Below are 25,072 nucleotides of genomic sequence, written 5' to 3'. Positions count from 1 at the left end.
CTCAGTTCTGATTTCTTTCATAATGTTCTTTTTTTTTAAGCATGAAAACAACAGAATGTAAAGACTTCTGTATTATCAAATGAAAGGAGAAAATAGACATTAAAGGGAGATTCTCAAATACTAAATAAGCATTCAACACTTTCATGTGTTTTTGCACTTCCCCTTTCTACTATATTGTAAGGAAACCTGAGTTATATACCCAAATATTTTTTATCTTTGTTATTATTCCTTTATTATGCTTTTTTATAGATTTTTAAAAGCAGCAACCTTGAAATCCAACATTTTGGGATTTATGCTTGCAAAGACTTTGGCATTGACATTGTAGAAAGCCTTGGAAACACTTCTGTAGCTGATAGCATTTTAATTGGACACATTGGGCAAAAGGTAAGCACTGCAGGAACTATTTCAATGTCTCTTGAGCTACGCAATAACCCTCCAAACAGGAATTTGCAGAAATAAAATAAGCAACCTGAAGAACAGACCCTGCTCCATGGCAACTTGAATAAAGCTTGGATTTTAAATAGATTGTATGTAAAGATAAAGACTTAGACCCAGCTTCAGGATGAGGTTTCGGCAGTGACCTGTTTGCTTAGTCCTCTAGCTGTCTTCCACTCCTTGGAAAGATGATGCCTTCAGCAGCAGCACCTGCAAGGGACATCGATTTAGTGATGAAGAAGAGAAACTCAGAGCATCATTACCGCTCTCCCAGTCACTGGAACCAAGGTTTTTTTTGCTTCTGCTGGCAGCAGCAGGAGAGAAATAGCATTTGATCAGCTGGATCCGGCATCATTTTTCAGGTGCTCCATTCATACCAGCTGATGGTAGAGCTGAATAAACATCAGCTGTTTGAGTAACCGGAGATTGCATTCTGCAGGAAAAGTCAGCATTTTTTCCACACATCTTTTTATTACAGTATGGAAGTTTTGAAGATTTTTTTCAAACAAATTTGAAACAAGGACTGTGATTTTTCTAACTGAATTTGGAACTATTAAAAGATTTTACATTATAATGCATATTCATGTATATTCTTTATAAAAAACATTCAAAAGTATAAATAAACCCACATTTTTTTTCAGCTTATGAGCTGAAGGATTTTGCTAAGATAAGTGATTTTTTTTTTACTACTCATGTTTTTTTCCAAGATTAACATAGTCTTAGCAAAACCTTTTACAGAACCTGATTTTTTTAAAGAAATCCTAATTTTTGTTTAAACAAGGTTTTCGAACATTGGCTTTCTAACATAGGCTTTTGCTGTAGTAAACAGACACTCTTTAACTATATAGAACTGGGTTTCATTTAGTGATTTGAGAATAATGAGGGACAATAACAGATTTGAGTTCTGGCCTAGTTATCATTTGTGTTTCCTCTGCTTGCACATAGCATCATTGGTTCACCTAGGTCACTGAGTGCTACTTCTTTACTCGAGAATGAAAAATGCCATCAAAATGCAACATTTTTATGCAGTAAATACGAAATTCTGTTATTTCTTCAGGCAGTTGGTCAAAGTTCTTTGGGTGCTACCAGGTTGTTAACAGTTTAATAACATGGATAACAATGGAATTTTAGTTACAACTGGACACATCTTCTTGTTCAGGACTTTGAGAGCTTTTTTGCCCTGCTCAGTTTTCTATTGTTGTTAATGAAAGTAATTTTCTTTATAACTGGCAGTAAAGAGAGTTTTAAATGAGTTTTCTTTAGAAGCTCGCAGAAAGAAACCTCTTTACTGGGATGTATTGAAAGTATGTAACTTGGATAAAATTCTGGCCTCACCAGTTCAACCTTGCAGTGGCCCAATGACACAATGAAATTGTATCAGACACCAAAGGGTGGATGACTGCTTTTTCTGCACAGGATCCATGGAAGGACTCCGAAGTTGTACTTGTTAGGAGCTTTAGAGACGCTCAGCTGTGCCTTGTTTCTTACAGTACCCCAGGGGGGTGATTATCGTTGATTATCTCATGATAAGAGCCTCCTTGTCATAATTTACATCTTAATTTATGTAGTTCTCCCTATAATAATGATGTTTCTTTAATATCAATTAAAACTTTATGACCTTAATTTAATAGGAACTTTGGATATTCCTCTCTGCTAACCCTTCCGGTTTTTGAAAAAAGTTCATTAAAATAAGATTGTTTTCTGGAAATATCAGGGCTTTTAAAAATTAGGGCTTTGATCAATCAAAACGTTAATGGCAGGGTTAAACCGGGCCCCATAAAAGACACGAGAAAGACTTTTGTTAGCTTCCTAGACATTCAACAAGCCTATTCCATGCTTTCATAAAGCGACTGATTGGCCTTGTAGAGCTGTTTGAGGAAAAGCATTTCTTCCTGAAAAAGTGGGAGGTCTGAGACAGGTGACACACAATAGGGAGGAATTATCATCTCACACCCTTCTTCTATTTGCTGTGAAGTGATAAACTATTTATAAAAGTCCATTTAATTCTACATTTTCAATTGAACAAGATCTATTCACAGAGGGTGGATTTCTTGACAGATTCTCTTCTATGGCTTTTGACAGTTGTTCTACAGAAGTGTTTACTGGCCTCGGAAACATCATCACATATTCCTGCCAGCCCTTTTCCCTCCAGGCTACCCACTAGCTCTGAGTACATCCTTCTTGCCAGCCTGTCTCCAAGATAAATTGGCAGAGAGATGTATACTTCCCCTGTGTCATGACCTACAATCACCACAAAATCTAGTTTGTCCATTGTATTTCCCATCACTTGTGGGTTTTGCTCTTTCTTTCCACTTCTTGTTGCTCTGATGGACCCTGAAGTCAACTGGAGCTTTGAAGGGAGCCTAGCTTATATGCTTCTCCCCATCCACTGTCACACAAAAGGGTTTTGAATCTCAGCAGTCAGGTTTTTTTTAACACAGAAATTAGAATGATTAGCTTTGTAGAGCAGGGAAATTTCCTGCCTGATGGACAAGACAAGGTAAAGTAAAAGGCTCTGTAGACAAATCTGCCCACGGTGCCTGCCAGGTGGATTTTTTCTTTCCAGGGAATTTGCAGTTTCCTTTCCCTTCAGATGTCCAGCCTTAACTACTACGCAACAATGTGGACAAAGCAAACAAGACAATCACTGCCATGAATCTAATACAATCACATACTGCAAATGGTGAATTAAACAAATGTTACTTGTCAGAATTTGTAAAGCAATAGCATAGACCTATCTTTCAAACAGCATATATTCCCCCACAACCATGGTCTTGAGTGTAATCACGTCCTTGTTTCCCAGCTGTTGCATCCTTGACTCATTAGACTTGGAGACTCACATGATGATATGTTTCCCAGTACTCTCCATTTCTTTATTATAGGATACGACCTGTATGTCAGCAGGACTGAAAACTCCCAAAAGATACCAGCTATTCATCTCCAACACAGCTTTCAGGAACTTTGATGAGAACACTTGCACAGCAATCAAGACTTGTTCTGGCTGTTACCAAGGGCAAGGTGAGTCTGAATTGCACTTCTTTAGCAGGCTTTCCACAGTCACTGGCTTCCTCCCGTTTCAGATTCAGATGCCTGGAAGTTCATAGTTTCCACAGATAACCATTGATAGGTATTTCAGCTGAATCCCAGAAAAAGCACCATATAATGATGAAGAGTGTCGTGTCAAAAGTGTCGCTCTCCTTGTTTCACTTCTCCAGCTGGGACAGATGGATAATAACTCTTCCCCATTTGCAGGGAGGTGGGGCATGAGATGACGATATGTAGGTGCCAGACAAATGCTGTGCTTGGTGTGCAGCTCAGATGAACTGAGAAGATCCCTGAGCTGGGACAGCAGAGATATGCATATCAACCAGTCCTCAACAATACTAACCCTCTTTATTGCGTGCATTCTGCTGACGTTGCTGGTGGGCTGAACCAGACCCTTTAGCTGCTCTGCTCTGCACGGGCTGATGTTACAGGTTCTCTCCAATGTCCCTTGGAAATAAACTTCATCACTTAGTTGAAGCCACATATAGCACATACTTTTAAGACAAAGGTAGTCTTATTTTTGCACTCATTTTATATTTTTCGTGGAAGGGGTTTTTATACACTGACGTGTTTCTGCTTCTGCATTTTGGGAGGTAAAATTTCAAGAGTGCTGATTTCTTTAATTGCTATGACACAACCTTGCAGAATTTCACTAAACTCCTACCTCAGGCCAGCCTAAACCTTAGGTGAAATTGCCTAAGATAACATGTAAACTAAGCATCCTTTTGAGCTTTGAAGAGGTACCCAAAGGCTCTTTGAAGAATGTTCCAACTTCAATTACCTCTTAAATATATTTATATATAAATGAATACTTCCCTACAATAACATAACAGAGAAAAAGTCTTTAGGAGGTGAGATCAAAGGACAGGAGGAATAGTAAAATCTGACTCAGAGAGGCTAAAATTGAGAATAGGGTAGAGAAACAGTAACCAAAATGGAGCATGAGCACTCATGTCAAAGCTGACTTGTTATGGTCCACGGGTCAATGATTTTATGAAATTTCTGGCAATATTAATGGGTTAAAAAACTTCCTGTGCTTTAGCCCACATGAATATTCCTCCTTTTTGTACGTATCTGCATCACAGCAAGGAAAAGATCCCCCAGCAAAAGTTTTCAGCCAAGGCTTTGTTGTGCCAGGTGCTGTACATGTGCACACAAGCATATTTACACACACATAAAAGGTCCTTATCTCAAAAGAATTTATCTTATAGACAAGGCTGAAAGGATCTAAAAGATCCACTGTTTTGTGGACTCTAACTTTTGGCAGTGGAACTCGTGTAGAAGCTTTTGGAGTCATTGAGGGGATGCTGATAGGGCCAGGAGAAGCAACTGGATCAGAGGAGTCTTTAACCATAAGTCCTGTCACAACAGGATGCTGGACAGGTGGGACCTGGCCATAGCATGTCAAAGGTAATCCCTACAACCATCTCTGTTTATTTATTTATCTTGCTGAATCCCCCCTTCTTGTTGACTCAGCAGACATTTTTCCAAAGTGAAGGTAAAGTGCAGCTAATCCGTTTCTTTTCCAGAGATGTCTTCAGGACTATTACTTGAAGAAGTCAGTCTCTGTTTCTGAAATGCTGCTTGTTTCCCCCAGGTGGGTTTACAGTGAAAGCTGACCGTCTGACCTTCATCAACTCACCTTTCCAAGTGTCCTTCCCCTTTCCTCATTCTGCCATCCTCGAGGATCTTGACGGCTCTGTCACAGGGCAGAAGGGGAGTTATCTCCTCCCTTCCACAGATATCCTTGCAGTATCTTGCACAACCAGTGCCAACTTCAGTCAAGCTTCTGGTGGCAGTGTTTGTGACAGGGACCTAGTCTTCCACCGTATGTCTCTTCATTTGTAAGTAACCATTGCACTTTTGAAAAATCAGCATGGATGTTGCTTGCTGTGTTTTATACTGGGAGAGAAGATGGGTCTGAACACAGTCCCAAAACTCCTCTCTCTCTACTGGGTCCTAAACTAGGACAAAGCACTGGCTTACATTAGTCCGTGTCATTATCCACCTGGTCTATGGGACTGTTTTTTCTGGCTACTTGTTCTCGCCCAGGTAGTTGTCAGGCATGGTTTGAGAGGTAGCAGAGGGACCATTCCCAGCTGGCAATTTGGATCTAGTCATCATGGTTTTGGAGAGCAGAACTTAGCTGTATGGACAGATGTGAGAATTATCCAGACCACAGGACAGTCTCTGGTTTATTTTACTTACCTGGGCCTGTCCAAGTTCAATTTCTTCTGAGGTTCTCAGCAAGCTGCTTATCTTTCTTACCTCAGTTTCCTACCTATAGTCTTGATTCCTGTCCTGAGACAAAGTGAGCCTTTAAGTGAAGGTTGTGGTGTACTGCTGTTTTCACAGAATCATAGGTTGGAAAAGACCTATAACATCATCGAGTCCAACCATCAACCCAACACCACCATGCCTACTAAACCATACCCTGAAGTGCCACATCTGTGCACTTTTTTGAACGCCTCTAGGGATGGGGACTCAACCACTGCCCTGGGCAGCCTATTCCAATGCCTGACCAGTCTTTCAGGAAAGAAATTTTTCCTGATATCTAATCTAAACCTCCCCTGATGCAACTTGAGGCCATTGCCTCTCATCCTATCGCTAGATACTCGGAAGAAGAGACCAACACCTGCCTCACTACAACCTCTTTTCAGGTAGTTGTAGAGAACAATATGGTCCCCCTTCAGTCTCCTCTTCTCCAGACTAATGAGCCCAGTTCCTTCAGTTGCTCCTTGTAAGACTTGTTCTCTAGACCCCTCACTGGCCTCATTGCCCTTCTTTGGACATGCTGCAGCACCTCAATGTCCTTCTTGTAATGAGGGGCCCAAAACTGAACACAGTCCTCAAGGTGTGGCCTCACCAGTGCTGAGTACAGGGGCACGATCACCTCCCTACTCCTGTTGGCCACACTATTGCTGGTACAAGCCAGGATACTGTTGGCCTACTTGGCCACCTGGGCACACTGCTGGCTCATGTTCAGCCAGCTGTTGACCAACACCCCAAGGTCCTTTTCCGCTGGGCAGTTTGCAGCCACTCTTCCACCAGCCTGCAGTGTTGCATGGGGTTGTTGTGACCCAAGTGCAGGATCCAGTTTTGCCACTCTTCAAATTAGCAGGGAGATGTAAATTGGCCTTTGCAGAAATAAGAATCCAGCTCAAGGTGGGTGATGATGTTCAAAGTGAGCTCAACGGCAAAGCCCCAGACACCGTCAAATTTAGTGGGCAAATTGCAAACTTTGTCAAGATTTTCTGAGTGCTGAGCTATAAAATACTTCCAGATCATGAGAGAAATACCTCTACTGATAATAAGATGCAGTTTTTTTTTAAAAAAAAGAAGAGTTTGAATTTTAATATGTTTTTAAGTGAAGCCCTGAGAGTGTTTCCTTTCATGCTCATTATGAGAAATTTCCCCAAACGCTCCCAAGGAAAAAGTGGTCATGAATAGGTTTTTAATGTCTTCAGCAGAAAATCTTTGTCATCTGATTTCATTGTGAAATTAGTTTCATAAACTATCAGATTAATATATTATGTTTTCTACCAAAACAGGATTCAACATTTTACAATTTCATGGGCCCAGCTCTCATGTGATGAGCAGGTATATTGTATAGAATGCATAGTAAGTTCAGGATGTATTTAATCAAAAGAAGACTTTCCGGTAGATATGTTTCTGCCACTCTGTGGGAGCCACGCTTTTCTTACCCGCCTCTTTAGGTCTTTCTGGTCTTTCATTTTGCTGTTCTTTGTTTGTTGTGAGGTGAATTTAGTCAATTTGGATCAAGAAACCTGATTAAGACTGTCCAGGCTCACAACCTAAGCAATCTGTTTCAGTCTATAGAATTATAGATTCCCATCAATGTGATGGAATGGACAATGATCAAAGAATCAACTTTTGATATTGTGAGAGGCAGAACTTTTTTGACAGCTAGGTAATTGCTTTTCCAAAGTAGTTAAGATGCCATTTTCCACTTGATTTCAATGGGCACCTGTGGTCATACTGCTGTTTATAGATGGAAATGAAAACCCATTTATTTATTTTATTCTTGATAGAGGAACTCAAAGCATAAATTATCAGATTAGTTTATGGGTGAAAGAGATTACAGTAAATCTGTGATGTAGGTCCTAGTGTTTATTCAGCAATCAAAAATTACTGGAAAGATTTGGTGGGTAAGCCAGAAACTGAATATGAGTGAATTCAAATTGGGTTGAAGATATCTAAACTTAGATACTGTCCTGAAGAACATGTGTGGTCACCCTGCAGACCCTGACAATGTGGGCCATTACAGCTGATAGAAACCTGTTCCTTGATTTGGTTGCCCATGGAGAGATGTCTACTGCCATTTAAAATGCCCTATGATATTTCTCTTGGCTTGTCACTCCATGGCAGAAGGGCAAGGATCACCTGGAGACACTGTCAGATCTGGAACCTCGCACCTAAGTTTTTGATTGCTTGGGACATTTTAAGAAGCACTAGATGCCTCTGTTTCTTTGATCTTTCTCTTAGCGGCTGGTTACCTGAACTGCCCTTTGGAGTTCTACTGATTGTATTTACTATGATGCAAGTGGTGTAATGGTCACACAACGCATATTTAAATGTCAGTAGGCATTTAGGTGTCTCAATCCTAAACTGAATGATGATATTCCCCTACCTGTTTTCTATGCAGGTTTTAGGGAAAATAAGGCTTATACAGATGTGGGCTGTGTTCTTATCAGAAGACGGGTAGCCACAGGTCTGAGTGCTTACACACTGAGTGGATGAGACACGGTTTTGCTGGAGAAGATCTATCTATTTGTGTGGGTATAATCACATCTTATGGCATAGGGTACATGTCCTTCTAGCTCGTACCACTTCACACTCCCAGTAAACCATGTCTATTATAAATTTGCAACAGAATGCCACTTTTGATAATTTTTTTTAATTTCTGGAGGGGTAGAAAACAGTTTTGGAGAGTTCAGCCTCCTACAGGCACTGACTCATACCCCACCTTTGTAATAAATCAGTCCTGAGATGCAGCCAGGGCTTTCCCATTAGTTTTGATGGTCATACAGCTCCCAAGTGCTGTCCCAGCTCTCTTCTGTTGCTGCACGAGCCTCCCCAAACTGGCCTTGCTCCTGCCTCTGAGCAGGTGTCAGCTAAAGGGATCCAGTGGAGAAATACTCCTCAGCAAAGTACGGCCATCACTTCTGTTACCTGTGGAGGACACTTGTGAATTCCTGGCATAAAACAAAGGGGGCTGGAAACAGCTTTTGGTGGTCTAAACAGTGCTCCTGCTTTTCTTCCCTCGCTAATCTTCCGCTCCTAGTGTTCTGTTCAACATTTCACTTTCTTTTTGAAGTAAAAGCCTGAACCATTATCAATTTTTTGCTGTTTCAGGTTGGTAGTACACAGGCAGAAATTCTGAAGTGCTCTGTCAGAAGGCTATTAGTAATTCATGTCTGTCTTACAATAACTTACGTTTTAGAAGAAGGAAAAAAATCCCTTCCAAAATAGGAAAAAAATAATCACAGTTCCACTGAGTGGAAAAACCACAAGACTTCCAGCTACCTGCAGGCTTTGCATGTGATTGCTGTTTCTCATAATGAAAACAAAATTCTGCAATAAATTAACAGTTGGAAATTATTCTGGTTTAACAAAAAGATACTGGCTAGGAGACAAAATACAGCTGTGCTTGGATGTCTTTCTGGGCCTGTTAGCCATGAGCTTTTGGGCAAAACTTTTCCCTTTCTAGTCTGTGTTTACTTTGATTACATGGACTACCAGCTGTTTGGATTGATGCTGTGTGGGTGGATAGAGCTTCTCACAACACTACCTGTAGTGCGATATGAGTCCTTTTGGATACTACCACAATGTAAATGTTAATAATTCATGACAGCTGATGTATTCAATACACCTCATTCCTCTTTGCATGAAATGGTAGTTAAGGAGCAAGTACAAATAGAAGTTCATCTGCAGCATTGCTGTTGAACTCTGGAAATGTTAGAGCCTTGACCTAATCTTTGTCTTCCCAGTAAACTGCTTAGTAGTATTAGATTAGTCTTATCAATGACTGGGCACTTCTCAATCAACCTTCTATTTCAAGCAAGTCCCTTTTCCTTCCTCTCTTTGTTCTTCATCTACATGAGCTCGGAGTCAACTTGCATCAAAGATACTTGACTGTCTGAGTAGTAGAGGCCAGGTCTTAGCCTGTCCTCTTGAGGACTATGTACTTAACAGAGTAACCCAAGAGTCCGAGTGCATCCTCTTGTGCTGCTTCCAGATCCTCTCTCCTGAGTAGCTCCTAGCAGCCAAGTCACTGTCACGTTAAGTTGAAAGGCTTTCAGCATACAGCCAAGTAAAAGTGGTGAGTCAGGGAGGCTTCAGTCACATGGGCAATGCTCCAAAATATGACCTGGTAGAGGAACAGGGTGGGGAATGAAAGAAGCTGGAGGAGATTAAGGATGAAAGCCAATTAATGAAATAGCCACAACATGACCAGAGGGTGAGGTGGTGGGGGGAGAGGAAGAAAGGGTGAATTTTGTCCAGATGTATTTGAAGAATGTTTACAATAAAATGGGAATAGTTTAAGATTAATACAACAAAACATGACTAGGAGCAATTGGCAGAGGTTGAGCGGAGAGAATAAAGATAGGTGGGTGACAGGAAGAATTTCCTTGAATTAATCTAATCTCAGTAGAAAGATGAAAGTACTGTTTCTTGGCTTTCTTCAGTTTCTGAAGAGCAAAGAATTAAAAATTGCTCTGGAAGAAAACCTTCTGTTGTGCTCTACCAGGTCCTGGACTATGCAGCCTGTCAAATCTGCAACTTACTCTTAGTTGTACTTAGCACTGGTGGTAAGTCCCTGTAGTCAGTAAGACAGAGCTGCTTTTAAAACTAGGAATGAAAAACATACCACAAGCCTCTGAGCCCAAGCCTTAAGCACTAAACCCATATTTGCTGATCATCAGGACATGCCTCATTTTGGCATAAAGTCACACTCTACAAGGAGAAGGTTTCAGGCACTAGCAGTAAAACAGTCTCATCTCCTGTGCTCAGTAGCTCTCTCTCGGTCTAGAGTGGTGCATTTTATGGGCTCTTCCATAAAAAGCATGAGGGGCCTGAGATGGCGGGTTTTCTGCTTCCCCTGAGTTTCAGGGATGGACTCCAGCTCCAAAAATCTTAAAGGCTGAGGCAAAAAACGGATTCTGAGAGGGGAGTCCTAGTATAGCAACCTCTATCCCTGCAACCTCAGTCTCATTCCCTGACCTTGAGAGCAACTGGCAAGACTTGTCCATGGCCATGTTATTAACCTGCTTAGCCTCCAAAACATCAGGGAAGTTCCATCAGTGTCATCTTTTAGGAAAGATCCCCTGCCTGGGAGCCGTCTGGGGTAGGGTTGGTTGGTGCAAGCTAAAAGCATGTCTGGGACCTTTTTAATTATTTAAGTTACAATGTGGGCAAATGAATGCAAGTAACTAACTCTTTATCTTTGTGCTGCTTATTTTACCAGAATGCATGTAGAGTATTGGCACTTTTTTCATCCTAAAATATATGTTTGGGGGAAAAAAACACATTTTGTTAGAAAAAACCCTAAAAGCCTTTTTTGTTAAAAAAAAAAAAAAAAAAAGAAAAGAACCCAAGTATTTTGAGCATTTCTTGACTCTTTGTCCTGAGCTGCTTCATCCAACAACTTCCAGGGCAATGGGGATCCTCATCCAAGCTTGCTACGCTGTAACAAAAGCCCTCTTCACGAAGTCCGGTTGAAAGTTAAACTAATGTGTCACTTAAGTAGCCTTTAAAGAGGAATTTTATGTCTTTTAAAAATGTAATTGAAGCTTATAAAAGTCTTTATAAATTTATATGTGAGAAAGTTATTGAGTAGTCTGAAGAACAGCTTATGCCATGGCAGAGCACAGCATGGCTGCAGGCTAGATACGGCTGATCCAAATGCCACCGCTACCCATATTATCATGAAAATACGAGTCTCTATTAATATTAAAACAAATTTTCATTAAAAAATTGTCATAACATGATTAAGTGACTTTAAAAGTTTCTTCACATTATGCATAATTTTTACAAGAGGAGAGCGTTAGAATAATCGGCAGCTAGGCAGCACCTTGCGGCAAAGGGGACTCCAAACACTTTGCGGCTGCGTGCAGCAGAAGGAAGTTTGCTTCTTGTTCCTTTTCATTTGCTTTGCTTACTCACTGCAGAAACCTGGGACTTGCTCAGCATCAGTCTTGTAGTTCAAGCCTTTTATTGCTTCCCTATTCTCAGCCTGCTGCAGAGGAAAAGATTAACTTTCTTCTTTATGGCCTTAATTCTTAAATCTGGTCTAATATCCTCTCCCGTAGTGCATGCATTCAGTTGCTGCAAACCAAGCTGCTGCTGATAGGTTAGAGTGAAAAGAATAGCATACCCCCTACCTCCCCGTCTTTGAGTCTTGAAGGGAGTTCAAATGGTTACTCTAGTTTTGCTTTTCCTTTGATATTTACTTACTGTGGTGCCTTCAGATGAACACCCACCTGCTGTGAAACACCCTTGCAATCACACTTCTTCTCTCAGTGTCTACATGCTCAGTCGCTCTCTGGTCGTGTATCCTCCCTGTGTACATTACAATTTTCATACATGGGGCGGTTTACATGCTCTCTTGGCCTCATAACCCAGCCCTCCCAGGGCTTCCATGGCATAACGTGAAGGCAAATATTAAATCATTGGCTGTTGACTGTTCAGTTAACCAACACATCAGCTAAACTTCAGAGATTCAGCCCTTACTGCGTTATACTTCTGGCATCTGAGACATCCCACCAAAGCAGCCAAAAGAAATTTAGTTCCCACTGTGGGACCCCTTTCTATCTACCCTGCAGCCTGGGGTATTGATAGCAAAGCCAGGCTACTGAGCATGCAAGAGAAGTTGTTTCCCCCAGCCTACAGCCTCAGCTTGACCATTGTCTGGGATGTTTCTGGGTGCAGTGAAACAGATTCAGCATTGAGGCAGTATTTGCTATCCCTACATTTTCTTTGCTTGCAAGTAAAAGCCTGACATTACGGTTGGATGCTTCTGAGTGCTAGGTAGATCCAAGCCAGATAAGCCAGCTGGGACTCACTGTCATACTGATGTTTTATTAGCCCTAAAATTGCATTAATTTGTAGAGGACTGCAAGTGGGCAATGGAGGTGCAATAAAATCACGCCCAAAGTACCTACATCCAGATTTTCACATCCTCTTTTCATGCTTTAGAGCTCTGCCTGGCATGGGATAAGTGGAGTGACAAAGCGGTTCTTAGTAGATCTTTGCTATGCTTACACTGTGGAGATGTTTGAACTGTTTCCTCACCAGCCACTTACCAGCTCAGAATTTGTACCTGATTTAAATTTTCCTTAAAATATCAGCTTGTAAACTATAGACGCTGGGGAATTTATTTAAGAACAGAGAGGGGTTAGGAAGCCAAGGATAGCAAACTCAAAAGCTACTTTAAAAGAAGCCATCTTATCTTGTCAGTCACAATCCTCCCCGCTCCTGGGAGATCATCTCAATTCTTCTTCTACTTCAAATTCAGAAGGTCTATTGTGTAGTGGTTACTCAGGATCAGGGACAAAGATCTAACTATTCTTTAAAAGACCTGTGCATGCAAAAAGTTGTTGATGGTAAGGTTGCAGAATATAAGGCAGATTTGAATCGTGTCCTTGGTCTCTTGATAAAGATACACACATTTACTTAAAACAGTTGAAAATTCTTAATTCTTGGCAATTAAAATAAAATGAACTGGTTTTGAGCCCAGCAGCAAGCCTGTAAAACATTTGGTATGGTCATAATTTAGAATTAGCCTCCATTTGGCCAACAATAAATTGGACTGTTGATATAAACATTTGGTGTCCCATTTGAAGTTCAACGCTATATCGTTTCCTGTTTTGGAGAGGGATAATCATAATGGATTATTACACAAATATATCAAACAGAAAGCATTTAGAGCTAAACACAGCGTCTGCCTTCATACACAAAGATATGGACCCTTAGGATAAGTAAGTTAATGGTAAACATAAACGGGAGAGTTAATATTTGTTCTACTTGATGTTGTTGATTGGTTTAACAAATCCTTTGTGGCACATCTATGTTGAGCAGTTCTGCACAATGCACTTGAGCTAAACTACATAACAGTTTATACAATCACATTTGGTAAAATGTAGCTCAGACTGTAAAGTCCTATCCAGTAATCTTGCCATATTTCTAAAGCAAATTGCTCCTTAATTGAAACCTGCTTCAATATAAAAATACAGCCTTTTGAATGAGTCTTCCTTTTTTCTCCCCTTACACTTTGTAAAGGCTTCCAGCAGTTTAAAGTGAGGGTTAATTTTGCATTAAGACCATTGCCTTCTAGTTTCTTTCAAATAAAGCCAGGGGAAGTTCAGGGGAAGGCTCTTTCCTCTGATAATGAAGCTCTCCATGTTAATGATGCATGCAGGCTCCCTCGGATCCTCTGAATTAGAAATACTCATGTGTGTGCGCACAATTCTGCTTCATTAACATTAAGGAGAGGTAGATTGGTGGCTATTTAGGGCACAGTGAAATCGCTGGCTATTTAGGGCAAATGGAAATGGCGCTAATTGTGGCTGGTAATTCCATTAGTAGGGTACTTCCATTTTGGTGTCTGTTTGGCATATAGGTGAAAAAAACAAGCACACTGACATCCTTTCAAGGGGAATGTAGTATCAGGCTCATTGTTGTCTTGTGCCAGTTAACATCTGTGCAGACCTTCAAAGTTTTACAGGTTCCCCAAATCTTTGTTTTGGTGTGCTGGCACTCTGTTAGGAGCGGGGTATGTGTTCGTGGGCAGTAACACCTCCAGCATGGTAGATAAAAGGCAATGACACAGCCTTCCAGGTCAAAGAAACCCCAGAGATTTCAGGCCATAAGATATCTCCTGCTCCCTTTCATTCCTGGGTCATGAACAAACTTCCAGGTGAAGGTCAGGGTAGTCAGACTGTAATGGTATGAAACCATGCAAAGCCTACTTTCTCAGAAAGACTTTTCGGCAGAAAAAAATTGTGTTTTCAAACCAAAGATTCTCCAGTGAAGGCTCCCTGTCTCTCTATCCCAAAGATCGAGAACAATTAACTGAAAAAGAAGGTTGGTAGTGTCTGAAGCAGTCAAATGCCTATCTTAGCTTTCAAGTCTAGGGAGATAGGACTTGTCTGTTGTAAGTAGGCATGGGAAAGATGTATTTCACTTAACTGCAGCCATCAGTAAGTTAGCTGTCTAGTTTAAGATATTTATCTTTTTAACTTCTCATCAAGATTGCTGTCCAGCAGAGTTGGATTCACACTTTATTCACTAGGTAGTGAATTCACATTCACAGTCACTAGCCAGTGAAGCTGCGTGGCTAGTTTGGAATTGCCACCTAGCTTTCTGACAGATCAATCAGGTGCTGCGTATCCCTCCCTGTATCCCAGCAGGATTGCCCCTTCCAGGCTTTCTTCTCTGTCTTCAAAATTTCTTGGAAGTAGCTGGGAGAAGTCCCAGAGAAAAGTGATTCAAGCTGTCTCACCATACTTCCGCAGTGATGAAGAGTAAAATGAGTAAAGAGCAAACCCACCTGGGTTTAGGTTGCACAGAGGATGGGTCCACGTCTCTGTCACTTGCTGTGGCGTTGTGCCCCTTTGTATCTCAGTGAGGTAATTTCTGGTGTGCAGGAGCGTTTAATGCTACACGATGTTAGGGGTGGTGTGCTTCTGCTGCTAGAAATATTTTCCTGAATACCTGTGCAGGTGCTGAGAACTGTGGTAATAATGTGCTTGTTGTCATTTACTTGCTTAATTAGCAGCCTAATATCCTGGTCCAGTTAATGCCTGTAAGAGGAGGTTTATTAGTAGTACGAAAGCTGTTTAAGCCTTATAAACTCCTTCCAGTCAGTTTCATTGGTCTGCCAATATCTTCTGGTTGAGTGATTCTTTGCTTGAATCAGCTTGAAACACTTCTCCTGTTTCCCAGTGCTGTTTCTCAGCTGAATGTTTCTGGGTAACCAGAAAGTCCTCTGCCAAAGTGATAGCCGCCAGAATGACAAAAAAACAGAGCTGATTTTAAAAGAGAAAAAAAATCTGCAGGTAACCCTCCTCCGAGAAGACTTTTATTGTAATTATGTATCATCTCCAAAGCAGCAAGGGGGAAAACAACCAAAAATTGCAAATACAAACAGGAAAATTTCAAGATAACAGGAGTTTTAGCACTGTCTTGGGTAAGTAAGCTATATCCAGTCTGGAGGGTTGGGTAATATGCCGAGATGTCTAGTTGTAGGGTAATACTCCAATATTTAGAAATACTATTGAAGATATGCTTAAAAGAGGGGTTTTTTTAAGTTTAGTGTCAGCACAAATGCCAAGACTGACTAAGTGGACTAAAGGTGAAACTGCCAGCTTGCCTTGATTCTGCAGCAGCACTTGCTTCATACGTAAATCTGCTGCATGCGTCTTTATGGCAGAATCATGGCCCCAGGGTATCTTGGCAAGTCAGCAAGGCTTCTCCTCAGCTGAGAAGGAGATCTGCAGTTCGGGGACATGTATCCCTAGCAATTCCCCATGTGAAGAATGCAAAAAGCAGGAACAAGCTTGTTAGTCGCAGTTGTGCAGCTGCAACACCGATTTTCTTACAAGCATGCCTAGTGTTGGCAGGGCAAGAGATGGGAGATGCTGGCAGTGATGGGGTAAGACCCTTGCTAGAATTTTGGATGTTTCCATCAGAGCTGTTCCCGTATCTTTAGTGGCGTAGCCAGCCCTGCACCAATCCCTTTGCAAACCAGCTAGGGTCATACTCAGGGTGGGGAATAATGTCTGCCAGTTGCTACAGAAAGGAGTGCCACAATGAGAAGCATCAAATTCTCAGACAAGCTTAGGCAGTCTTTGAATGTGTGTGTCCTCCAAATTCATTCAGGTCATGGAGAAACATCAGCTCCAGAGAGCATTTTATCTCATCTCACATCTGACATCCTCTGGAGGAGCTTGATGCTCCTTGTTGCCTCTAGAAGGAGAGGACACCTTCCCAGTCTTGTTCCAAATGTGAAGCAGTAACACAGTGTGGCTAGTGAGAACACAGTTTCAACCATGGTTTCCATCAGTTTCAAGAGCTGTTGTAGGAAAGCAAGATGCTGAGAACTGGAGGAAAGATCTTTGTTCTGAAGAGGCAACTTATGATCAGCTGTCCCTGATCAATCAGACATGAAGAGACAATGGATGTTCAATGTTTGAACATTGGAAGGGTTAGCTGCATTTCAGCTTTATCTTTTCCTTCATGTAGTTTGTTGCCTTCAACAAAGCAGTTCCTGAAAGCAGAATATTCTTTATCTCTGGGCTTTCGCTTACACAGCCTTCCATCTTGGGGAAACTGGCAATCACAGCAGTGAGAGGTTATTGTTATTTTAACCAGTCAAATGTGTAATCAAAAAACTCTGTTGAATTTCATGAAGATGAAGATCCTAAAATTTGAACCTGAGGCTGGTGAGTCTGGTGGATGGGGAAGTACTCTGACAGTGTAGGAGTTGGTACCCTGGATGTTGCCATTGCTCTGCTTTGGCACAAGCTTTGCTCCTCTGTGCCTTTATTCCTGCACCCTTTGTTTCTTTCTGTCTTTCTCTTTTTATGGCACTTCAGGCAGAGATCATTTCTTACCGTATTTGTAAAGAACTACACAAATGAAGTCACATGCTGAGAAAGAGACAGTGTATACTACTGTAATTCAAATAAAAACCGAACTGTAAAGCTTGCAAAATGACAGAGTTCAGTTAAAAAAATGTGATTATATTTTTTTTCTCCAGAAAAGACGCTCCAGACATTCCCTATAATTTAACTGTGACTGACAGTAGGAATAAGACAACCACGGTCAATTATGTCCTTGATACTTTATCAAACCTGAATGGCTGGATGGTTCTTCTCATGGATAAAGAGACTTATGTGTTGACATTTGACAACACTTTGGTCAGCAAACAGCTCCAGGTAACATGGGAAATTTTTTATAATTTCAGAATTATATTTGGGAGAAATAATTGTGCTTTCATCTTTCTGGGCGAGCAGAGAGAGGAAAGAATGTGTGAAGTGCACTGAGAAAACCTCTATTTATTTATAGGCAGGGCTTAGATATGATGACCTAGTCTCTGAAGCTCTCAATGGTAACTTGGAGCAGGAAGATGATTTTGGACGTCTTAGGTGAAAGTTCAGTGTGGTGCTTAGGAATCAAAGAGATATAAGACATACTGAAGTATGGTTTTCAGAAGACGTCATTCCTCTGCATCTTTTGAAGTTGATGAGGGGAGCTGATTTTGTCTGCATTCACCATCACCTTCTGCTAAATTTTACTTCTGTCTTCCATGTTTCCAGTACATATTTTGCAAAAGAATGTGTTGCCTGTGAGAAGCACCATCTTCTTTATCCCTTTATACTGCACTCCACGGAGCTCTAATTACAGACTCAGGCATGCTCATTTTGGTTCCCTCTTCTCTAGTATTCAGTGACGTTTAGTAACTTCAAAACTGAGAATTACTTGCTGGTGGAACACAAGGATCTTCCGGCCCATCCTGTGATTGCAGTGTCCTGTGGGACAAGGATTGGACAGCCACTCCAATCGCTGCCTTCATACGAACACCATAGGAGCTGTGACTGGTATCTTGACAGCAGACTGAGGAAGCTAACCTATTTGGGTAAGTGCAATACGAGGGATGCAATGTATCTTTTTCTTCAAGAATGATGACCGAGCTGATGTCTTTTTAATTTAAACCCCCAAACTGCATAAGGTCTTAGACACAAGGCCATCTTTCAATGCTTTTTCAGTAAACGAGAGGTCCTTCTAAAAGAACAATCAAATAATAGGTAAATTTATGCGCATCAGGTCCATCTGTATCTGATCTATCTGATGTCTGATCTACCAACAAAAGGAAGGTATCATAAATAGTGGGTGATGTGACATCAGCTGAATTTGAATTGGTGTTTTGGAGAGGAAACTGGGTTAAATTCCACTAATGACCTTTGTTGTCAGCTGGTCCCATATCACATGTATCATTAGTAAATCATGTGCAATCTATCGAGGCTGAGCCCACTGAAGGCAGTAGGATTACTGGGTGAGGATTTTTGCTATGACTGTAAACTTCCAAAGATGTCATAGAGCTTTACATTTGAGTATGTTGGCTTTCTACACTAGATCATGAAGCGTGTTGGTAATTTTTTTAAGAAATTCAGATATTTACTAATATTTATTTGTTTCATTTATTCTTTTAAATTTGGGACATTTTTTGCAATCCCCTTTCTCAAGCAAATGATTTTATAAGGGTACAAGTTCTATATGTAAAAGGCAAGGTAATGAGAATTGCCATTATTAATAATAGAAGCAGGAATCACAAAAACATTTCAGTGCCATTGAGAAGCATAGCTTAACCTTGATGACTGTCATATAGGGAAGCTAAAGTATAAAGATGCTGATTTTCACAGTAAAAGAAAATTTTGTCACTGACCTCATCCATTAGTTTTAACGAATTTCTCTTGATTTGCACTAATGAGATAGCATGCAAATGGCTTTCTCATGTAGAATCTATCGAGGAGTGAGCAACTAGAACAATCTGTGGGGCAGTAGAGAGGGAAAACACAGCTGGAATAAGGGCAGGCAATCCACTGAGCTTAGTCGGATAGCAGTGAAATTCATCCAGTGTACACTTGAGGAGAAATGGCGAATCCCATACCTTAACCTCCGTCTGAAGGCCACAGTTTCTGATCCTACAGCCAACTGGCATTGCACAGATTTTGTCCATAGAGCTTCACGTTTTGTCTCTCAAAACAGGCTGGATGCACCCAGGCTTCAAACTAGGAAAGATATTTGTCCTGCGCTAACTCCCAAACCTTAACAGTCACCATCTGGGAGAGTCCATTGGTCTGGGCCAAAGATGTGCCAGGAACTTGGCCAGCAGTATAGCCATGTAGATTACTGGGGTCCAGTGCTGGATTCCATGTCCTGGCCCTGTTTAGATATAGTATAGATATAGATTGCCTAGTATAAATCTAGCTGTTGAGTCTAAGCCTTGCCCAAGATTGTTCCAGGTATCTACTGAAAGAAAGAAGAAATATGTTTTTATCATTTCAATTTACTAACATAGTAAATCTGTTCTTTTAAACATAAAATTCCACTGTTTTTCAGTTTGCATGTCCTGAATTGCACTTTCGTAAGTAGAGCAGCATGAGAAAGCTCAGAAGATGGCACCTACATCCTGGCCTCTTACTACTGTTGAAAATAGAGGAGATGACAGTCTTGGAAAGACTGGGACAAAGCGATCTGGCCAGCATATGTCACTCTTGCATCATAGATACTTTATTGTCTTTCTCTTGCCTTCCTTTCATCCTGCTTTTTATTATGTGAAGATCTCATTCTTGTTTCTCATTTTAATACAGAGAGAAACAATCATCCAGAGTACATGAGGGGAAATTATGAAAACATCTAACATGTAAAATTTATGCTGTGAGCATTTTCAGCAAGGATTTTCATAGCAGTGAGATCGATAACTCATTGTCAGGTACCTAATATCTAATGCTGTTGGTAGGGTAAAAGTCTGAAACAAAGCTAACAGATTCCTAGCCCTGGTGTGCCATTTAATTTCTCTCTTAATCTCCGCTGTGCAGGCTGAGAGGGTGAGGATAATTAGCCACCAGAGCAGACTCATGGCATGTGGTGGACTTTCCATCACTCAGTGTCCTTAGATGATGCTTGGCCGCCTTTTCAGACAAATATGCTCCAGCTCTACGAGAAGCTATTAGAAACCTCATGAGGCAAGATTCATGCTCTGTAGGAGGTCGGAGAAGGCTGTCACAATAGTCCCTTCTGGCCTTAAAAACCCACCACTCCATGCACCGATCCGGAGAGGACAGTGCTTGAAGGTTTGGCCTTCAGAACTCTTTCCTGTCGAACTCTGCAAGCTGTTTTTTTTTATTTTTTATTTACATTTAACTATATAAAATAATTAGCCAACTAATTAATGCCATTTACAAGCTTTGTCGGATTCTTCAGCTGTCAGTCATGCCCAAGCCCGGGGCCGACGCTGAGTCTCCGCTCCCTCCTTCATCTGACTTGGTCTCCATGGCTACAGGCTGCATCTGCTGACACCCCACTCTCTATTTACTGCTTAATTAAGAATTTCACGCTCAGCCCTTATCTGCTGCTAAGAACAAGAACACACTGTTAAGAAACTCCAAATTTAGGCTGCTGCACAAGGAAAGCCTTTCTTGTCGTCCTGACTGCGTGGAGCCTCTTTAACTACCCTCTTGGCAACTGCGCTGCCACCCTTCAATCAAAAATCATTAAATGGGCCAGAGATAATGAGCATGTAGCATATCAAAAGGAGGATGTTTGCTCGGGCTGATGAGGAAAAGCTGTAAGGGCCTATAAGCAGCCGCCACTTCAAAGGGAGAAGGGGCTGATAAAGAGTCATTTGTTCCTGTTTGACTTATGTAAAAGGTCTGGTATGTCGGAGTCCCGTCTCGCAGACGCGGGTCCCCCCTCTCTGTGCTCGTGTGTCAGCAGTCAGGCAGCTGGGTGCAAACAGCATCAGCCCAAGCATATAATCACTTGACTCCACGTTGACAATGGCCACTTGTAGGGGGTGGTGGAGGGAGGGCTGGGGGACAATGGGAAGACAATTATTGCAGCTGCTCGGGAGGGCCATAATTCTTCCTGCAGAAAGTAGCTGGCTCTTGCAGGGTGGAGGGGGGAGCTCAGGCATATTAGTCATCCTCTGACTTTTAGAAGCAGTTCGCCGTGCCGGTGGGGTTTCGACAGCTGCTGGTGTACCGCCTCTTTCCAATAATTGTACATTCTGGCAGGGGTCAACTTACTTTTGACCCTCTGCTTTTGTGCCCATCAGAAAGCCTTTTAGGGCAAACGGTGGGGAAGTGGCAGGGGTGCATTACATCCAAAATTAACGTCAGTAAATATGTATCAGATGCCAGCTCATTCACAAGCAGGCTCCTGAATTCACACAGCCTTTTGCTCAGGCCCGCATGGGGGGAAACAGGGGAGAAGGGGAGGGAAGACCCCACGACTGAGAAGATATTGTTATTCAAACGAAGCGGACAGCTGAATGAAGCCACCTTGGCCAGCAGTTTGCATGGGCTCAGGCTTTCTCCATGCCTCCCCTTCCATCTGAAATTGCCCAGCGTCATGCAAGTGTTTATCTTCGGGGGAGAAAAAAAGTCTGTCTAACACAGAAGGCAGGAAAATATACCGTATGGAGGGGATTAAAGGAGTTAAGTTGCCCTGATGATTTGCATGCTTGCAGTTTTGTAAATTAGACCTTGTCATGGGACAATGTAGGGGTCACTGAATGGGGAGAAGTAATTGTAATGGAGAGTTTTTCTTCAATGCAGGCTACCAATGCAATGAGCCGGTTAACAAAGCTACTCACTGTTACCTGCATACATCAGCCCTGTTAACAAACTCAGAAGTCTCTTTGAGAATAGTCTTTTCAGACTATTTTAGAGGAATTGACATTGAAGGATAGATAACCCCATGTCTCTGCTGGATGCTGGGTGAAGGGGAGCCAAGGAAGCTTAGGGCATCCCATGCCAGTCATTTCTACATTGACAGCTTTGCTCACACAATATTCATCCTCGTAGCATCACCCAGATTTTCTCTGGGGTATCCCATGTCTTGAAAGAAGTGTTCCTCAAAGGTCACTGATGGGCACTGAAATTGGTCCGTAGCTCCCTGAAACACTAATGGGTTGTGGCTCAACAATGTTTCAGGAAAGTGGTCCTAACGTGACCAAGCTGAATCAAAAAAACTTTATTGTAATAAGGGTTGTGGAAAGAAATGTCACACTGGGACATCTGGGATATTTTTAGGAGAAATATCCTGTGTAAATTACAGTAATATCATCATGAGCTTTTTAAGTCTGTTACAAATACGAGCATATGGTAACACAGCGTGGTACTGATCCTCGGTTAAGGTCTCTGGGCAATACTGGAACTGGCTAAAAAACAGAGATGGTGTTTCCTTTTTGTTCGCTTTTGAAATGTTTAAACCTTATTCTTCTGGGATGAAACAAAGCATGGACTTGCTCCATCTCCAAATTTCTCTTGGCTTTTTTCTCAAATGGAAGTGCTTGACACAAACATTGTTGAAAACATCACTGAAAGGATTATCAAACTTTTTGTTTACCCCAAATAACATTTTGGAGTAGAAACAACTTTTAGGGAGATGGGTCATCCTGATGACTTTGCTGAAGCTACTCATGTGGGAGTTGTTAAGAGGGCCTAAGGCCCAACCACACATTACTGCCATGTCAGAAACAGGCTTACAGTTTCCATAGTTCTTCAAAAAATAATTTGATTACACTTATTGTCTTTTCTAAATTCCAAATGAATGATCTCACTTCCATTACACTCTGTGGGTTTCTGTAAGTGCTTTGTATATGAGCAAAAACAGGCCCCTAAGAATGTTTGTTTCTAATATTAAAATATTGAAAATAAATAAACAAAGATATTTTCTGCAGCCTTATTGCTCAGAGGTAAAGGAGAATCCTAGGTAAAAGACTGAAAGAATGGAGTTAATTTGTTTGAGAGGATTGGTTGTATAGGCAAGAGTCTTCCAGCGAGATAAAACTCACCCTATATCAGTTGTTTCAGAAGGTCAGTTGACCAGATGGGGGCTGCTAAGTGGTCTCTGTGAAATGAAATGTCAGTTCTTAGCAAAGAGGTAAGAAGTACAAAGAGAAAAATCAACCTTCTTGGACTGGTGGATGTGCTCCTGTCCTTCTGGCATGGCAGCAGAGAGACCAGAGAACACAGCAGTTACAGAAACAAGATAATGCAGCCTTCCAGTACCCGAAACGGCCTACAGGAAAGATGGAGAGGGACTTTTGACAAGGACATGTGGTGATAGGACAAGGGGTAATGGCTTCAAGCTGAAAGAGGGGAGATTTAGATTAGATATAAGAAGAAATTCTTTGCTCTGAGGGTTGTGAGGCCCTGTCCCAGGTAGCCCGGAGAAGTTGTGGATGACCCCTTCCTGGTAGTGTTCAAGGCCAGGTTGGATGGAGCTCTGAGCAACCTGACCTGGTGGAAGGTGTCCCTGCCCATGGCAGGGGGGGTTGGACCTAGATGATCTTTAAGGTCCCTTCCAACCCTTACCATTCTATGATTCTATGAAATGCCTTTATAATCCCGTCAGGGATGGTCTTTCAACTATGCCATTTCTACAGGCAGAATTTCATGCCTTCACCTCTGTCTCTGGAAATATTAAACTGCTGTAAGAAAGAATCAGTGTTCATTAGCCTGAATCTTCTTTTTTTAGTATTTGTTTTACATCTCTTCTCCTTACCGCAGTGTCCTCAAGATACTATATTTCTGGGTACCTCCTGTAATAGTCCCTGGTAGAGTATAACTAAATATCCTATCCCAGGTTCTCCAGTTCCTAGAGGTGTCTCTCACTGTGTTGTTGATTGCGCTGTCTAAAAGTTTTGATTTCCCTGTGATGTATGTTAGTCCAATTGATGTTAAATAGCATGGAGTAGCTTGTTATTCGTAAGTCAGGCTATTGGATCCATTTATCCTAGTTTCAGCCCTTCCTAATATCCACAGGGAAAATTCCCCATCACTGCAAAGCTGATAAAAGACAAAGTTGCTCCTCCTTCATGTTGACTCAAGGAGCCCTGAACCAGAAGAAAGTTACCGGGAGTATCGTCAAGAAGGCCTATATTTATGATTCACAGCCCAAACATCCAGGAAGAGCTGTAATAAGACAGAAAATTGATGAGCCTTATAAAGGTTTTATACAACTAAACCCTGGAGCTTTATAACTACATTTTGGGAAGAGTCACCTTAATTCAATGTTTGCTAATGACGTCCTTTGTCTGTATTGCCTATATCTCTTCCTGTCCTGTACAGAAACAATGATAACATAGTCAGCAGCAAAACAAAACAACCAGAAGGACTGTGTCACTGCAGTCTTGATTATTCCCAAGGCCTGTATCTCTCTCGTATTGAACAGTTCTTAGGAGTATTTGTGGGAAATGGCAACAAAGTACTACTGATTCCCAGCCATTGCACTTTACACCCCATTGACATAAATAATTGTGCAAGTTGCAGGGCTGTGGAGAATTCAGCCCCCCCCACTCCTGCACTCATGTGGAGGATTTAAATGACTTATAGTGGTTTGAATCATCATGCTCTGTGGTTAGATGACACTTCAAATATGAGAAGTTTTTATCCTTGCCCTGAATCAGGACATGACATAACTGTTCCTTTCCTCACTGTGCAAGGGGACTGAACCCCTTTATGAGGTCTATACAGCCTATTGATCGAATTTTATTTCCCCTCATGATTTAATTAGAACAGCTTTTCTCTGAACAATACAAACATCCTTAATTGGACAATTGCACTGTAGAGTCTGCAACATTAAGCAAAAAAAAACCCAACAAACCTGACAAAACATATTTATCAAAAAAAAGATAGTGTCAGGTCTTAGTTCTCTCACTTTTGCTAAGACCAGTGTAACATCTTTGATTCTTGATTTACCCTGCTGTAAGTGAGAAGTGAAGGCCACCGTAACCGTAAAAGTATCTATGGAAGAGTATTGTCTAAAAGCCACATGA

At 41.4% G+C, this 25,072-nt stretch overlaps 1 protein-coding gene across 1 annotated transcript in view; it reads left to right on the top strand.

Moving 5' to 3' along the window:
• The window catches only part of PKHD1 (PKHD1 ciliary IPT domain containing fibrocystin/polyductin), a 277,151-nt gene that overhangs the window by 142,173 nt on the left and 109,906 nt on the right, over positions 1-25,072 (top strand). Inside the window, exons 45-49 of the mRNA XM_075414995.1 lie at positions 250-384; positions 3,318-3,453; positions 5,078-5,324; positions 17,264-17,441; positions 17,947-18,142. Of these exons, the coding sequence (XP_075271110.1) occupies positions 250-384; positions 3,318-3,453; positions 5,078-5,324; positions 17,264-17,441; positions 17,947-18,142 (892 nt within the window). The remainder of the gene's footprint in view (positions 1-249; positions 385-3,317; positions 3,454-5,077; positions 5,325-17,263; positions 17,442-17,946; positions 18,143-25,072) is intronic.

The sequence above is a fragment of the Opisthocomus hoazin genome, chromosome 2 (genome assembly GCF_030867145.1).
Source record: "Opisthocomus hoazin isolate bOpiHoa1 chromosome 2, bOpiHoa1.hap1, whole genome shotgun sequence".
NCBI lineage: Eukaryota > Metazoa > Chordata > Aves > Opisthocomiformes > Opisthocomidae > Opisthocomus > Opisthocomus hoazin.
Note: the sequence above shows the minus strand (reverse complement) of the source record. Positions and strands in the feature narration are given on the sequence as shown.